The 17,717-nt window shown below is 43.2% G+C and overlaps 1 protein-coding gene across 1 annotated transcript in view; it reads right to left on the reverse strand.

Annotated features, from left to right (window-relative positions):
- Positions 1 to 776: 776 nt before the first annotated feature.
- The window catches only part of LOC121286779 (phospholipid phosphatase-related protein type 3-like), a 99,210-nt gene continuing 82,269 nt past the window's right edge, over positions 777 to 17,717 (reverse strand). Inside the window, exons 6-8 of the mRNA XM_041203818.1 lie at positions 15,194 to 15,251; positions 11,881 to 12,054; positions 777 to 4,700 (exon numbers count right to left, since the gene is read on the reverse strand). Coding sequence (XP_041059752.1) covers positions 3,405 to 4,700; positions 11,881 to 12,054; positions 15,194 to 15,251 — 1,528 coding nt within the window. The 3' untranslated portion in view covers positions 777 to 3,404. The remainder of the gene's footprint in view (positions 4,701 to 11,880; positions 12,055 to 15,193; positions 15,252 to 17,717) is intronic.

Consider the following 17,717-nt stretch of genomic DNA (forward strand, 5'->3'; position numbering starts at 1 on the left):
GTGCAGAAGTGCTTCATTGACTTTTGAAGCACTTTGGAATGTCATGAAAAGCTCTGAATGGCTGGAAGTCTTTCTTTTAAAAGGAGAACATGTGGTCATGTGATATGCTCAATAAATTTTAACGGCTTTGAGCTATGGATTAGATTCTTTGTTCAAAACTATTTTCAAATCTGATAAATTAATGTGAATACTGAAAATACCATTGGTGTTGTTTACATTGATGCTCCAGAGGAGATAGTTTACTGATCCAGCTTCCTAATGTTGTTATAGCAACAGAGAAGAAAAATCTGTCTGGCATATGCTGTATGTGACATGTTAGTACTTGGTGAATATCATTGGGTACAGAGTGAAAGAGCTTCCATTTTCCAATACTGTATTCCTCATCTCAACAGCTCCATTCATCTTCCCACCTTTCTGCTGTGATTTGCATTTATATAGCACCTTTGGCATACTAAAAACATCCCAAGGTGCTTCACAGGGACGTTATTAGACAAAATTTAACATTTAGCAACATCAGGTGAAAATAGGACAGGTGACCAAAAGCTTGGTCAATCGGATAGGTTTTAAGGAGCATCTTAAAGGAGAAGAGAAGGATCGAGACAGTTTGCTTTAGGGAGGGAATTCCAGAGCTTAGGGCCCAGGCAGCTGAAAGCATGGCCACCAATGGAGGAATGATTAAAATCGAGGCTGAGTAACAACACTGAAAAGGAACTGAGGCAGTGTTGCTCCCCAGAAACAGAGGAGACTTATTTAATGCACACTATTTTTTAAAACAGTGTTTATTGAATTCACCATTAATTCTAAAGCTTCTTTCTGTCAAAATGACACATTTAAAGTACAAAATACTTCAGTACATCAGGACCTATCATTAAAATCACTAACATAGAGCACAATAATCACTAAATCAGGCATATCATTCCTCACAATTAATAACAAAGTTATTCTATAAACAGTAATCATTCAGACAATCACTAGAAGAAGTGCTGTTTGCAACTAGTATTCGCCTTCTTAGTAAAGTTCTATTTACACAACCATTTTTTTTAATGCTGGGTTTCCATGAGTGTACTGTGTTCAGCCACTTGGGCTTCCAGTTTTCCAATATCATGGAATTAACTTTAACTCAGTTCAACCCTTTGTTGTCTCTGCTTCATCTGGCGGTGTCATGTTTCTGACCGACAGTGGCCATCTATACCGATGGAGAGTCAATCAGTCCATCATTTCCAAGTATTCTGGAATATTCCATCTCCAATCAGCCTGTCGCTGACTGATGAACTCTCTACCCATCTTTGACAACCTTACCCAGCATTGAATCTCGACTGCCCCACTCCCTCATGGAATCCTCTAGAACGAATGGCATAGTTGCTGTAGTGCAAACTCCTTCTAGAGGTCCAAGGGGATTGACTCCAGCTTTGAGTGAGCTGACTTTACTATGCTTAAAAAAACCGACCAATCATCCTGTCTAACATGAGCACGTGTCACTAAACATTAAGCAGGCGACTATTATTTTCAGATTACGTTACAAGTAATCATTCTGTATAGCTTTCAGAACAAGCCAGTGACATTCATAAAAATGACCCAATACATTGCTAATCCTGGTCATTAAGAGGTTCACAGGCAATTGTAACAGCACAAAAAGGTTTAGCAACTGAAACTTTAGCTGGAACAAAGAAAACATTATTGTAATTCTGTGCAAAGCTGCCATTCCGTCCTGAAGAGGTCAAAGGCTAACTGCTCCTCTTTCCCAATTCATCTGTTTTCCACAGCACTGAATCCTCATTTTCCACCCCTCCCAATCTTCAACAAAAGGAGAGTACAGTGACTGTTAGTTGCTGAAGCAGGCCCGAGGGGCTGAATTCCTGTTCAGCCTACTCCTGTTGCTATGTTTTTCTGTACAGTTCTGACATCAGTGTGAATCTTGGCAGGGGGAGGTGGGTGTTCAAAGGTGTGACACCTATGGATTGGACTGATCTTCAGCAAATGGCTGAGAATTGCTTAGATTCAATCTGACAATGAGGTAACAAGTCACAGAGCTGGCACTGGGAAGAGCCTTTGTCAATCTCGAACTGTGGGATTATGATGTGCAAACCTCAAATTTAACCTAAAAGGAAATACACTACAGATAGCATCATTTGTCATCCACATCCCAGTTGATGTAGGTATTAATATGGACCCTAATATCTAATTAATATATTGCATTCCTATATATTGCTTGCATTTCAAAATTGGACAATACATGTCCTACATATAGACCTGATAGCTTGTTTACAGTAGATCTGTTTCAGGTGCTTCATATTCTCCCATATCATAGAGATCATATGTTGGGATTAATTCACAATTGTTCTTAAATTTAAAAAAAGGGAAATGCTGGAAATACTTAGCAGGTCAGGCAGCATTTGGGGTGATATAAATAGAGTTAATGTTGTAAGTTGACCTTTCAACCCTGTTTCTCTCTCCACAGTTGCTGCCTGGCCTGCTGAGCATTTCCAGCATTTTCCATTTTCATTTCAGATTTCCAGCATCCAGTATTTTGCCTTTGTTCAGTTTGTCTTAGCTCAAGATTGCAGCCTTGTTCTAGCAAGTCAAGCGAGATCATTTTGCTTGCCAATTTACAATCAATAACCATGTCAATCAGAAAATTTTAGCACCCAACTATCCCTTATACAATTAAACTATCTGCAAGTTCATGCCAACACTTATTTTGTAAGGGTTGGTTATTGTTTGGCACAGGTATACAAAGTCATTACTGTCCACATGTCTTCTACAAAGTACCATGCTTGACTCAGAATGCTGATCAGCATATTAAATAGTATTACGCCATTGGGTCAACCACTAGTTACACAAATTTCATTTCTTGCTTCTTTAACCATTACCAATTTAAAACCACAACTTAAGTACAAGACTACAATTCCATAATTCTGAAATAGATAAGAACACAAGTAACATGCGAGTTGAAATGGCCCATACATCCTGGCCTCTGAAGTAATTAATTGACTCCAAAGCGCTTTGGGACATCCTGAGGTTGTGAAAGGTGCTAGTAAATGTAATTCCGTCTTTCTTAACAATAGCTGACCAATATCTCATGAAGGGTCTTGGGCATTTAGACCTGGAACTCTATTGCTGGCCTTTGGCTTGTTTTCCAAGTCAAGGAAAGGCTCAAGCTGCAATGAAATCAGTTTTGAAGAAGGGTATGAATTATCAGCTGGAAAAGTTTGAAAACCGAGATCTCCATGGAAACTGTTTTATTACTCCCAGTTTGTTCAATGTGGGAATAAATGTATTGCAAGGATAGTCAATTCTCATATGGATAGTCAATTCTCAAGATTAAAGCATTATAGGGAGCTGGGTACCATGAAAATTTCAATAGGATATGTACAAGAGATGCCTCTCCATTTTAAAGGCCCTGTTCAGTCTTTGAATCTCCTGTTGGCTTGAAGTTTCTTGAAGTAAGCATCCTGATCACTATCTGTGCTGGCTTCCCGCTCACCTAGGAATACGGGGTTGGGTTTTCTCCTTAGTGTTGAGTCCCGGCTGGAGGCAATGGTCAGTGTCTCTGAATTGGTTTCACTCCTCTCAGCTCCCGCGACATTGATTGTGGCAACACTGCAGAAACGAGTATCTTCCTGCTCAAGGTCACTGGCAGAAGAGCCAGGAGAGATGCCACTATTTTTGGCTGACCTATAGCTCCTGTAGTCCCTGTTCAGGTCATTCAACTCATAGGCATCATGAACGTCAGTACTGCCCTGAGAAGACTTCCATTCCCAGGGTCCCACACTGCCATTTCCAGAAGAGACGTGCACTATTGGATGGGACCCATGGGCATCGACTGTGACAATACTTGAGGAGTCGCGCTCGGAAGGGGATTTGTAGTGCGAGGAGTCTGAGCTACTTGACCCTTCAGAGTGTTTTGGCGTTACCGTTATCATGCTCTGTTGTTTCGACATGGCAATGACTTGCATGATGCGTGGCTGGTTGCTGGGTCTCGGGACTCCCCCCTTCTCTGCCATGAGCATCCACTTTGCCCGAGCTGAGTTACTTTTGGGGGAGGTGCTGATACTTCCTTGGGTCTCTTCAGGAATATGAACCAGCTGTGAGGGTCCAGGCCTTGACTGGATCAGTACCCGTGCGCCACTTGCTCTGTCAGAGTTCCTGGCTTGCACTGTGGGATACAGAGACGAAGGCGTTGGCTCATCCTGATCAAATCCTGTACCCCTCAGCTCCAAAGCTGTCCTCATTTGGGGCTGAGATTGGCTGATAGTTGGGTCATGATCCAAAGACATGCTATCAATTGACTTCTGCTTCCACTGGGAAATGAGCTGCTTGGACCGAGAGGCATCCATCGAGACATGGATTGTCATATGGCGCCGGGCAGCTTCATCCAGATTTGGCGTGTTGACACGGGGCAAAGTGTTACTGAATGTCACCATGTTTTCCTTGCCCATTGGGCTGCGTGGTGCCAGTAGTTCCACATCGACACTGGCACGTTTCAGGCTGTTTAGGGAATTTTTCTCTCGTTGTGCTAAGTGGTGATCCAGACCATCAAGCCTTGGCTGCGGATTCAGTTCGTCCGTGCTGAGGGATTTACTTTGCTGATAGACAGAGTCGTGGCGTAGATGTGTCAGGGGCCTAAGCCCACCCTTAGGAGGAGGTTTCGCAGGAGAAGCATCCTCCGAGGCCTTGAAGTTACCCACAGCATGAAATCCCTGTAAAAGAAAAAGAAGGGACAATAATATCCAATCTTTGTGACAGAGATATGATTGAGTTTTAAGCTTTGAAATTAAGGAACATCTGTATTGAAGATGAAAAAGATCAAAACACTTCTTAATTTCAAAACATATTGTCTTTACCGTGATGAGCTATGTTAATGCCAGGGAATTAAACTCTTCCTTACAACCCTGAATCCAATTTCTCTTCAATGTAAAGTGGGCACTGGATATTCTCACTCTCTGTCCCTGCACCATCATAACTTCATTGGACATGCTGACCTTCTCCACTGAGGGGGCATTCACCTCAATCTCTTCAGTGCACCAAGCCCACTACTTGCATTTAACAGAATTGTAGGAGCTCACAAGAATGGTCTTGAATTTACAGGCCATTCAGCCCAACTGGTCTGTGTTACAATGAGCCTCCTCTCACCTTACTTAATCTAACGTTATCAGCATATCTTTTCCATCTTGATGTGAGACAAATGCTTCTTCTCAGTAGTTTAAATATGTAAATTACTGAGGATGGGTTGCAAAACTTGACTTGTATTCTTTTGCATATAAAAGGTTGAAGAGATGAAATGATTAGGTCTTTAACATGATAAGGGGATTTGATTGAGTAAATAGAGAAAAAGTTTCCTCTGATGGAGGGGATGGAGCTAGGCCATTTTGGAATGAAATCAGGGTGTACTTGTTCACACAATGTAGTTCAAATTTGGAATTCTCTCCCCCAAAAGGCTATGGATGCGAAGGGTCCATTGAAATCTTCAAGACTGAGATGGCTAAGTTTTTGTTAAGTGAGCTCAGCACAGGATATAGAGCAAAGATGGGTAAATTGAGCTGACGTTTGGATCAGCCATGATGTAGCTGAATGGTGGAACAGGCTCAAGGGGCTGAATGGCCTCTTCCTATTTCCAGGTTTGTAAAACATTCTAATAAATGGTACTACACAGAGTGTACTTTTCTAATGGTGGCCTGCAGCCCCTTTCAAATGTCAATGTCCTCACATATAAATTCCCATATTTATTAGGGTGATGTTTTAAGTCTCAGTTAATTATTGTATTTACTTCTGACAAGAGAGTACTCTGTGAATAGCACTCATCCTTTCTCAAGTCTCATAAAAAATACACATTAAGAGTTGCTTCAATAAACCAGTATATTGTTGTAACATTTGCTAAGCTATAATTATCCTAGAACCTTCATCACTTGTCAAGTCCAGATGTATAATTAATGCTGACAGCCAACACTGTGGTAAAAGTCTCCATGGAAACAACTAGTTGGCAGATATTGCAGTGGGCAACAATGAATTATTTCACTATCCAACCTGTCCCCTTGCCCTGCAGTGTACCTAGCAAGGTGCAACTTTTGTTGGTCTTGACTTGTAATTTGATAGGCCCTTGCCAGGTGGGCTCACTGAAGCATGAAAGAAACAGATGAAGAACCTGGTGAACAGCAGCAACAGCGATGCAGTCAAGAGGACGAGCAACAAAGCAGTGCCAATTTCTTTGTGGTTCCCTGGATGGCACAAAATATCAATAATCTAAGAATAACTAAGGGCCGTTATCATTCCCTCTTCTCCTAGATCAACATATGAGCAAAACAGTGAGATATTCTAACCAAGCTTGGCGTTTGTATAAATTCTGATCTGATATTCCGATACACTGTGCCTCCTGCCAATGCAGCATGGTCGTGCAAGTTGGCTGCCCATACCCATTTGCCCATGCACACTGCTCTGCGTAGGCTCAGAAATCTAATGATGTGCATGTATCAGTTTGCCCAGCACACCGTCAACTCATTTTGCTTTCTAACTCAAGTTATTGCAATATGCTCTGCATTTGTGGATTCCATGGATCCCACATATCACTTGGTTCAGAATATCTAGCTCACAAGCATTTTATTGACACTTGTGCCACTTTATTCAGATGCATGGTACATAGTTCATGAAAGTAAATAAGCTGTGTTCATATCGCACATTGCCCCCCTATAAAGATGCCGGTTGGCAGCAAATGCTGCCATTCCAATATTCTCCTAGGCAGCCTCCCATCTTACGGCATCCATAAACGTGGACTAATTGAAAAATCTACTATCCACCTACTAACAAGGTGCATGAAGACTCATTCATCCATCACCTTATTGACCTACATTGGCTCTTGTTACACAATGCCTAAATTTTAAAATTCCCATCCTTGTTTTCAAATCCCTCTGTGGCCTCTCCCTCCTTTTCCTATCTCTGTAACCTCCTCCAGCCCCACAACCTTCTGTGATGTCCACATGCCTCTAATTCTGGCCTCCTGAGCATTCGCAATTTTCATCATTCTGCCAATGCAAGCTATTTCAGCTGCTGAGGTCCTAAGCTCTGGGATTCCCTCCTTATAACTCTGCTTTGTTAGCTCTCTCACCTCCTTAAGATATTTTTTAAAACCTACCTCTTCATTTTCTAATATCTTCTTGTGTGGTTTGGTTGCAATTTTTGTTTGGTATTGCTAGTTCCTATGAGGTTCCTGGAACATTTTATTAGGTTAAAGGCGCAATATTAATGCAAGTTGATGTCGATAGTTTTTCTGGTTCTAGATCATAAAATTGAGGAATAAAAACTGAAAGGAAAAGCTCAGCAGGTCTGACAGCATCTGTGAAGAGAGAAACAGAGTTGATATTTCGAGGCTGTATGACCCTTCTTTATAGCTGAAGAAAAGTCATACAGGTGCAAAATGTCAACTCTATTTCTCTTCCCATAGCTGCTGTCAGACCTGCTGGGACTTTCCAGCATTTTCTGTTTATGTTTCAGATTTCCAGCATTCAAAGTATTTTGCTTTTATCTTAGTGTTTAATTCACTACCGCTTCTTTTCCAGGAATGCCTACTTTGAAGAAGTACTGCTCTTCTCTCCGACAGGATTTCCGCTTGTCTCTTTTGCCTTGTTCACCTTCATTGCTTTCCATTTCTCTCCTGGTGTTTGACAAGGTTTTTACCAAAACTCACTTTCACAGCCATATTTCCTACCTCAGTGACTGTCTCCGTCTCCGACATACCCCACGTGGATTCCAACTGAAGTTCCATCCCTCATGTTTCGAATCTACCCAGGATTACAGGTTTCTTTGGGACATACAATGCTCCTTGGACTGCTGTTCTCGCCACATCCTGAGATCCACACTCAGTGCCATGCGTTGCCATTTGCACACACTCGACCTCTCCCTCTAGCAGCACCGACACATCCTATCTCAAAGCTGTTCTTGCCTCCAGTTTCATTTTATTCTTCATTTCATCTGATACGTTAACAAGAAACTTTTTCTCTTCCTTTCAGGTGCAAAGGAACACAAGCTCCAACAGCTTATTGATACCAGTGCCCAACCAGGACCCTCCACTCTTCCTGACCCTCTGACCCCATCCCGTCTTCTAACCCCAGCCCTCACCGTGTAGTCACCATACCTTTTGACCTTCCCATCTCTGATGCTGAACATTCTGTGCTCAGCAAAGGGCTTAGTTTCATACCCTTATGCCCTCATCTCAATGTATTTTGGGCTCGGTGCGATGCTGAATTCTTCTTCCGCTGCCTTTGTCTCTGTGCTCACTTCTTTTGGCAGGAGTCCTCCCCCCCATTCAATGGATCCTTTCACCAGCCGCCAGTATTGTCCCTCCGCCTGGGCCCCTCTCTCTGGCCTCTTATCTGCTCTTGATCTTTTCATTGAGAACTATCAGCATGACATCGGCTGCCTCAATTTCTCTGCCCCTCTCACCCACTCTAACCTGTCTCCTTCTGAACTTGCTGCATTCCGTTCTCTTAGGTCCAACCCTGACTTTGTTATCAAACTTGCCAACAAGGGCGGTGCTGTTGTTGTCTGGTGTACTGACCTCTACCTCACAGAGGCTGAGTGCCAACTCTCAGACACTTCCTCCTACCTCCCCCTGGACCATGACCCCACCACCGAACATCAAGCCACTGTTTCCAGGACTGTCACTGACCTCATCTCCTCTGGAGGTCTTCCCTGCTCTGAAGGAGGGCATACAGACTTGAAACATTAACTCTCCACAGACACTGTCAGACTTGTTGAGTTCTTCCAGCATTTTCTGTCTTATTTTAGATTTCTAGTATTTTGCTTTTATCATAAAATTGAGGTGTGAGGGGAGAACTGAGTGGCACAACGAGTTAAATACAGAGCCTTTCATATATAGAACCTGGAATCAAATCCAGTCTAGTCTATATAGCAACATAAGGACATAAGAACAACAGGAGGCCATTTGTCCCCCAGAGCCTGCTCCTTAAGTCAATAAGATCATGGCTGATCCACTACCCTTGAGTTCCTTAAAGTCCAAAAATCTATCGACCTCAGTGCTGAATATTCTTAATAACTGAGCATCCATAGTCCTCTGAGGTAGAGACTTTCAAAAATTTCACACCCCTCAGTGGAGATGTTCCCACTTATTTCAGTCCTAAATGGCTGACCCCTTTATTCTGTGTCTATGACCCCCTAGTTCTAGGCTCCATTTCCAGGGGAAACTGAATCAAGGCCTTTAAGAATTTTACATGTTCCTATAAACTCCAGAGAATATAGGCCCATTCTACTCGATATCTCCTTGTATCCAACCCGCTTATCCCAATCTATCGACTTTAAGGATTCTATGTAAAATAAGTGTGGGTATGAGCCTTTAGAACCCATCACTAATTGATCTTATTCATAAAGGTTACAGCTTGACTTAGGCAGGAAATTGGAAATAAATGTCACACTGCCTCAATATGAAATGATCATCTCAGGTTGGATTGAGTTAATGCTGTTGGGGTAGATCACAGAGAGCTTTACCCTGTACCTAGCTGTGCTGTACTTGGTCTGGAAATGCTTGTCCTGACCCTGGTTACCTGAAATGGGAATAGTTTGATTCTGATACAGTGAATGTTTTTCTAAATGTATAAACACATGATGGTGTGACATAAACTCTGCTAAAATGCATCTTCATATAATTTATGCACAAGGTTACCTTGACAAAAATGAAAATTGAAAGGGTATTAAGTCTGATTCTGATGCCTTGATTTTGAAGGGATGAAGCTCAGATTTGGAATATAAGTACTCTAATGATAAAATAATTTCCTGCTAGTGTCTCTCGATGCCTAATTAATGAGAATCTATGGTTCCAGGGCATACTGTGTCCCCATTCTAGTGTTTCTTATTGATTGTACAGAATCAGAAACTGCCTCGTTAATAAATATTCACTCACTCAGGCTGGAAGTGGGTTACGTTTAATCAAAATGCTTTAGCGCAGCAATGACGACTGTGGTAAAAATTAGAAAAAAGATCAATTGTAATAGGTCTATAAACAGAACATTGGCAGTACTGGAGCTTCTGGGCTGTTCATCAGTTAAAAGTCTGGACAGGTTTGATGAAAGGTGCTACGCCTGATTGGGATCAATGGCCCAGATCTACGAGGAGTGGCAATCAACATCTGACATTTAAACATCCCATATGGCAGCTAGTGCTATAAAAAGGGGGTGTGTCCTGTCTTCTCTCCACCCCACCACCCCCGCCTTCCAGCCACCGACTCCAATCAGCTGCGACAGAGCTCTCTGAGGGACACAACACTCCACATTTCTGGAAAAGCTGCGCTTGGAAGGTCCCAATGAAATGTGGAGCAGTGTCAAGTCGGCGAGGGGGGAAATGTGGAGTGTTGTGTCCCTCAGAGAGCTCTGTCGCAGCTGATTGGAGTCGGGGGCTGGAAGGCGGGGGCGGTGGGGTGGAGAGAAGACAGGACACACCCCCTTTTTATAGCACTAGCTGCCATATGGGATGTTTAAATGTCTAGTTTGAACGACTGTGAGTGGATGAGAGAGTGGGTGAATGAGTGAGGTAAGTAGGGTGGGTGAGGTAAGTGGGTAGGTGCATAGAATGGGTGAGGTGGCAGGTGTGTAAGTGGAGTGGGGCATGTGGTAGGTGGGCAGAGTGGCATGTGGGCAAGGTGGGAAAGGTGGTGGTCAGGTCTAGGGGTAGTTGTGTCAGGAGTAGTCGGGTGCGTAGTCAGGTAGTCAATTCAGAGGGGGAGGTAGCCAGGTCTGGGGGGGGAGGGTGGGGGTTGGGGGGCGGTTTGATCTGTGGGTAGACGGGTGGTCAAGGGGGGGGTTGGTTTAGTCGGGTTGGGTTGTGGGGGATAGTTGAGGCATGTCGGGTCAGGGGGGTTTGTTGGTTTGAGGGCTTGTGTGGGATCAAGTAGGTTTTGGTGGGTTAGGGGCAGAAATTAGAGGGTCAGTTCTGTAGTTACCCAGGAGCTAGACTAGGTTTTAATCTGTCTAACACTCCATGGGTGACTATTCAGGTAAGTAAGTTGGAACTATCTGAAGACTCTCCTCTAGTTCAGATTTGCAGAGGGCCCTGGGGAGGAAGGGAAATGTCCATTGGAAGTTGAAACTTCCCTGGAAATTCTTACATAGATAAGTACGTCAGGACTTCCACAGGGTCCCCAACGACCTGGAGACTGGAAGCTTTGGGCCATTACCTTTCACTCTACCAGATATCATTTGTGGCTCAGTCAGTAACACTCTCCTCTGTGAGTTAGAAGGCCATGGATTCAAGTCCCACTCCAGAGAACGGAAGACATAATCTAGGCTGATATTCCAGTACAATTCTGAGGGAGTTGGTGATGGCACTTTTCAGGTGAGATGTTAAACCAAGGCCACATAGGGCCTCTTGGATAGACCTAAAAGATCCCATGATATTATTTGAAGAAGAGCAGGGGAGTTTTCCTAGGTATCCTGGGCCAACATTTATTCCTCAACCCATATCACTAAACAAACAAATTATTTTGTCATTTACCTCATCTGATGGCATGTGGGATCATGCTATGTGCAAATTGGCTGCCACGTTCCCCAACATAGCAACAGTGACGACAGTTCAAAAGTTTACAGTTGGCTGTAAAACGCTTTGGGACATCCTGAAGTTCTGAAAGTGGTTGCATAACTGAAAAGATTTGTTTTAGTTCTTTTTTAGATTCTCTCCAATTACTTCCATTGAGATTCCAGAGGGGTGAATCTGCTCAGAGCATCTCCTGATAGCTCACCGTAACTTTGGCAGGTGCCCATTTAGAAGAGAGATGAGAGAGGTCTTGCTGAGACTGGTCCCCGAGAATAATTCCCTCCCCGTAACTGGCCAATGCAGCATTTACAAGATTATGTGACAGGCTCTATGCTATTGGTCACTCACCAGATATGCAGCGATCCCCGCCCCAAAGATGAAGCCCACATATACATCTATTGGATGGCTCCTGTACTGGGTAATCTGGGTCAGGCCACAAATACCTGCAGCAATTGCAAAGGCAAAAACCAGCACTGGCTTTAGGAGTTTGGTGCAGTCAGATATCGTCGAGTTAAAGTACATCTGAAAAAAAGCATAAAGGTTTTGTTCAGTCCCTCAACATGTTCCATCATTTAGTTGGGTCATGGCTGATCTCTATCTCAATTCCATTCACATGCCTTAGCTCCATATCTCTTGACATCCTTACTATCGATCTCAGTCTTGAAAGCTCCAGTTGTCACACCACTACAGGCTTTTGATGAAGAGAATTCCATATTCCTGCCATGCTGTGTGTGAAAAAGTGCTTCCCGACTGTCCCCCTAAATGGCCTAGCAATCATTTTAAAATTATGTCCTGTCATTCTTGATTCTGCCATTAGAGAAAATAATTTCTCCATTTCTGCCTTATCATTTTATCTTTTAATGTTATAAACAGCTTGATCAGGTCATCTTGTGACCTTCAAATCTCATGGGAAAACAAGACAAATTTAAGCAACCTGCTCTCATAATTTAATCCTCTAAGCCCAACTCACAAATGACATCCTACGTGACTATAACAAAGGTAAAATATCCCTCTTAATCTTTCTCGACTGGTCTGCAGCCTTTGACATGGTTAACCGCATCATCCCCCTCCAACAGTTCTCCTCCAGCTGTGTGGGACTGTACTTGCCTCATTACATTCTTATCTATTTTATCGTAGCCAGAATTTCACTTGCAATGGCTTCTCTTCCAGTTCCTATGCCATTACCTCTGATGTCACCAAGAATCTATCCTTGCCCCCAATCCCCACATTTCTCATCTACATATCGCCCCTGGCAACATCATCTAAAAGCACAGCATAACTCTCACATATACGCTGATGACACCTAGCTCTACATCACTGCCACCTCTCTTGACACCTCCAATGTTTCTAAATTATCGGACTGCTTATTTGATATCCAGCACTGGATGAGCAGAAATCTCCCTCAATTAAATAATGGACGGTTCAAAACCATTGTCTTCAGTCCCCATTCCAATCTACGTTCTCCAGCTATCGACACCATCACTCTCCCTGGTAGCTGTCTGAGACTCAGCCAGACTGTTCGCAACCTTGGTTTCATACCTGACCTCAGGATGAGCTTCTGTCCACATACCCACGCTATCACTAAGAATGCCCATTTTCACCGATGGAACATCACCTGATTCCATATCCGCTGCTGAAACCCTCATTCATGCCTCATTGCCTCTAGGCTGAATTATTCCTATGGCCTCATTGTTTAGGGTGACCAACCGTCCCTTATTTTACGGGATTTTCCCATTTTTGAGGCCACCGTCCTGTGTTCCGGGCTAATTCTGTCCTTTAAATCTTGAGCACACACAATACCCGCTCTCCTCCTGTTTGCGCACTTTCACAGACCTGTTCTCTCTTCCCACTCTCACAGCCCTGGGCAGCAGCCCCCTCTCCCCCAATCCAACGGGCTCCCATGCTCAAAGTGTCCCATAATTTTCTCCATGAGAGTTGGTCACCCAGTCCCAGTTGGTCTGCCACATTCTAACTCCATAAACTTGAGGTAATTTAAAACTCTGTTGCCTGCATCCTTACTCGCACCAAGTCCCATTTGCCTGTCACCCCTGTGCTTGCTGACCTACACTGGCTCCTTGATAAGTGACGCCTTGATTTTAAAATTCTCACCCCTCCCTATCTCTGCAGTCTCTCTCAGCTGCACAATCCTCTGAGATATCTGCACTTCTCTAATTCTGGTCTCTTGATCATCCCTGATTTTAATCACTCCACCATTGATGGCTGTACCTTCAAGTGCGTGGACCCCAAGCTCTGGAATTTCCTCCCTAAACCTCTCTAACTCTCTCCCTTTCTTCCTTTAAGACACTCCTTAAAACCTACTTCTATGACCATGATCTGCCCTAATGTTGTCTTTTGTAGCTTGGTGTCTAATTTTGCATTATAGTGCTTCTGTGAAGCACCTTGGGATACCTTATAATGTTAAAGGCACTGTATAAATATAACTAGTTGTTGTTGTGTTAGTATCATTCTGGTGAATCTGTGCTGTACCCCCTCCATGGCTGATCTGTCCTTCCTAAGGTGCAACAAGCAGAGCTGAATGCAGTATTCCAGATAGAGTCTGGCCGAGCAGTACAGGTGAAGACAGGTGCAAAGTGACACAAAGGCTGGTTCAGATTACAATATAGTCTTATTATTACACCTCAGGGCTATGCTATTTATAATTACATATTGGGTAGTGTCACTCTCCTGAACATAAGCCCTCAGACCATTTAAGCTGTTGGTCAATGTTTCTATGCCAAGAAAATATCTAAAATCCGAAACTTACAACAGGGATTGGGAACACTCAGGTTAAATGTAATGGGAATGATTGGGAATAGTGGCCTGAATCTTCTGGTCGGCGTGTAGGGGTGGGCCCTGCATGCTGTCACGTGAAATGGCATGTGGTGATGTCAGGCGTGCGTCCTGACGTTACTGCATGTCATTCAGATCTTCAGGTTGGCGAGAGCGCACTGGAGTTGGCTGCGCACCCATCGAACTGTCAAAGGCCTATTAAGGCCATTTAAATATCAATTAAAAGAATTAACAGAGCTGCCCATCCAACCTTAAGGTTGTTGGGTAGGTGAAGAGCCCAGGCAGCCTTCACATTTATCATGAAACCTCATCCACGGGCTGGTTGAGGTTTCATGAAGGTTTTTAAACTTTAATAGAAGTTTTTAATAAAATCCATAGACATATCCCAGCTCATGTGACACTGTCACATGAGGGGACATGTCCGAGTAATTTTTAAAAATCTTTTATTGATTTTTTGATTATGAAATTAAACTCCCTGAGGCACGGAGCTGCCTCAGGGAGATTTCCGAGCTTTTGCGCACACATGCGACTCAGCCTCCTCCACCAAACTGCACAGGTAGCGCTGAGCACTTCCAGGTGCGCTTCACACCAGGCAGGCCTTAATTAGCCCACCCATCTAAAATGGTGACACACAGCCTGTGCCTGCTCCTGCTCAGCTCCCCCAGTGGGGAGAAAATTCTCTCCATTGAGATTCCACATAATGGGAAGTAATTTGAGACATTCAACCTCTATGAAAAGTGAATGTAATGAGATTTTGTGGAAGCTCAGATGAATAGAAGAGTGATAACTGTACTGCAAGAACTCCAGGATTTCCATGTGAGAATATAATCTTCCTTCCTCCAGCGTCGGCCCAAATAAATGAGAGACTCACCGAGATATACACTGCAGCGAAGGCTGAGATTGTGGCATGCTGGGAAGGGAAGCTCTTCCTGTGGATAAAACATAATGAAGTATTATGCTAAACACACTCTGCTCATTGTTTATTACAGGCCTGCAATCTGTAATTCTTCCTCTTAACTCTTTGTAAAGCAACCATTTTACTCATCGTAGCAAGTGTTCTTTCAACAGAAGAAAGGATAAGGTAAAATGAAGTTTCACCAGCAGTATTCTAATCCCAGTGTTGTTGAACTGAGCGATATAGATCATTGAATTTCACCAGGCTTGCAGTGATTTCCTATGAGACTTTAACTACAGCAGGTAAAGTCAGGGTGAATTCACAGCCCAGGTTGTTTTTAAAAACTAACATTGATTTTCTCCAATTATGCACCATCAGTCAAACAAACTTAGAAATGTGGAAATTCATGGCCATGATACTTTGGTGCCCGGACCAAAATATTGACCACTGCACTAGAACGCTTTGCATACAGAGGAAATTAGGGTTGCGAAGAGGCCTTTCAACCCATGGAGGAGCCTTTTCTACCAATCAAGAGGGTGATCTGGATCTTAAAACCATCTACCTGCTTTGGTTCCTTAACACCTTTATGTCATAGAAATCTATCAAAATCTATCAGTTTTGAAATTTTCAATTGACCTCCCCAGCCTCAACAGCTTTTTGGTGGAGAGAGGGTTCCAAATTTCAGCTACCCTTTTTGTAAAGAAATGCTTCCTGAATGGCCTAGCTCTGCTTTTAAGATTACGCCCATTTAGAAGAAAAAGTTTATCTCTATTTACCCTATCAAATATTTTAATCAGATAATCACACCTTATTTAGAGCTTCTATAATTGAGAGGGGAGGTCTTGTGCCACAGTGGGTAATGTCCCTGCCTCTGAGCCAGAGGATCCACATTCGAGGCCCACCCCAGGGCTTGCTGGCCAAGGGAAGTTCATAATGTGGCCAAATAGGTCAAGTATCAACTTGTAAATCCTTCCAGCATGCACCAATGACAAGCGGTAAGAGCAGGAGAGATTCCTGGTCAGCCATGTGATGGAAAGAAAGTTGGAGCCCCATGGTTCCAGGCTACAACATGTGTGTAAAAGTGTATGTTGGCAACTCGGACTCCCTGAATGAACTGTAACACACCACCATACTCGAGAGAATGCAAGGCTAATCTATGAACCCTTTCCTCTTAATTTAGCATATGAATTTACAAGAATGAGGAAAAGACCAGCTGCTCTATCAAGCCTGCCCTACCCACACCATCTTGATGGCTGACATTTCTCCCCTGCTCCCAAATAAACAAAATTCAGAGATTATTTAGAAGGGACAAAAAACACTCTGCTCACTTAACATTGCCTCAAAATATGATCTTCAGATGCAATAAAACATACCCAAGGTACCCTTAATTCAGTACAAGCGTTGAATTGCTTCCTTTGAAAATTCTCAGTTTACTTATCACTAACTCCAGTAATGAGGCTTTCTCCTGATATGATGCAGTTTGAAGCTGATAAGGCACAGAATGAGCTCCTGGATGATACGGTGAAATGGGCTGTGAGAAAAGCAAAGGCTGGGAAAAGCATAGATAGCTAGGCTCTTGCCTAACCAAAGAACTGATCTATAAAAGTAGAGCAGACAAAGACTCTTTATGCAGAGGAATTAGTGGAGGAATTAGCACTACCCTGGGACAGAAGCAGATCCACTGTGCTGCAACACTGATTTCACTGGTCATGGCTGGTGCTCAGCTAACATACAAAAGTTCTGTCGAAGGGTCATGAGGACTCGAAACATCAACTCTTTTCTTCTCCGCTGATGCTTCCAGACCTGCTGAGTTTTTCCAGGTAATTCTGTTTTTGTTTTACACAAAAAGATGTTCTCATTGTTGCAGTTTTCATTTGGCTGAATGAGAATGCAAAAGAAAACCAATTCTCTTTAATAATACCACATCCTATTCTCTGACAGAATAGTGAATAAGCTTGTGAAAATCACTGGCAACATACATGATAATTAAGCTGCTGGCTTGTGTATGCAAATGGAGTCATTACTATTCATACTGAAGTAAGGCTGGGTCGCACTGCCAAGAAGAAACAGGAGAACAGATGTGGGCTCCAAATTATATGGCATAACTCACCAATTAAATAGCTCACAATATAAGGGATTCTCAGTCAGTTCAAAAGGCCTCCTAGTAGGTGGCTAGTTAGGATGTCCACCCATTGGCAACCATGTTCATGTGGAATGATCCCTCATAAAAGATTGAAGTTCAACTGCCTTCTTCTCTAAGTCCACCAAGTCAATCTTCCCCTGAAGTTGTCCACTGTCTGAGACCTGAATGTACATCTTTCTGTAGCTTGTATTTCCCCTCATGCCCTCTTTGAGCTTATCTTGCTCACGAGACTTATCTTCTGCTCCCTTAAGCCTATTCCCAATAAACTGCTGATCACCCACCTTCCCTTCCTGGATGCTGATAATGTTATCCATTCATCTCTTCTTCAAATTTGCCATCATCACAGCTCTCACACCC

This window comes from Carcharodon carcharias, chromosome 14 (genome assembly GCF_017639515.1).
Source record: "Carcharodon carcharias isolate sCarCar2 chromosome 14, sCarCar2.pri, whole genome shotgun sequence".
In the NCBI taxonomy this organism is placed as follows: domain Eukaryota; kingdom Metazoa; phylum Chordata; class Chondrichthyes; order Lamniformes; family Lamnidae; genus Carcharodon; species Carcharodon carcharias.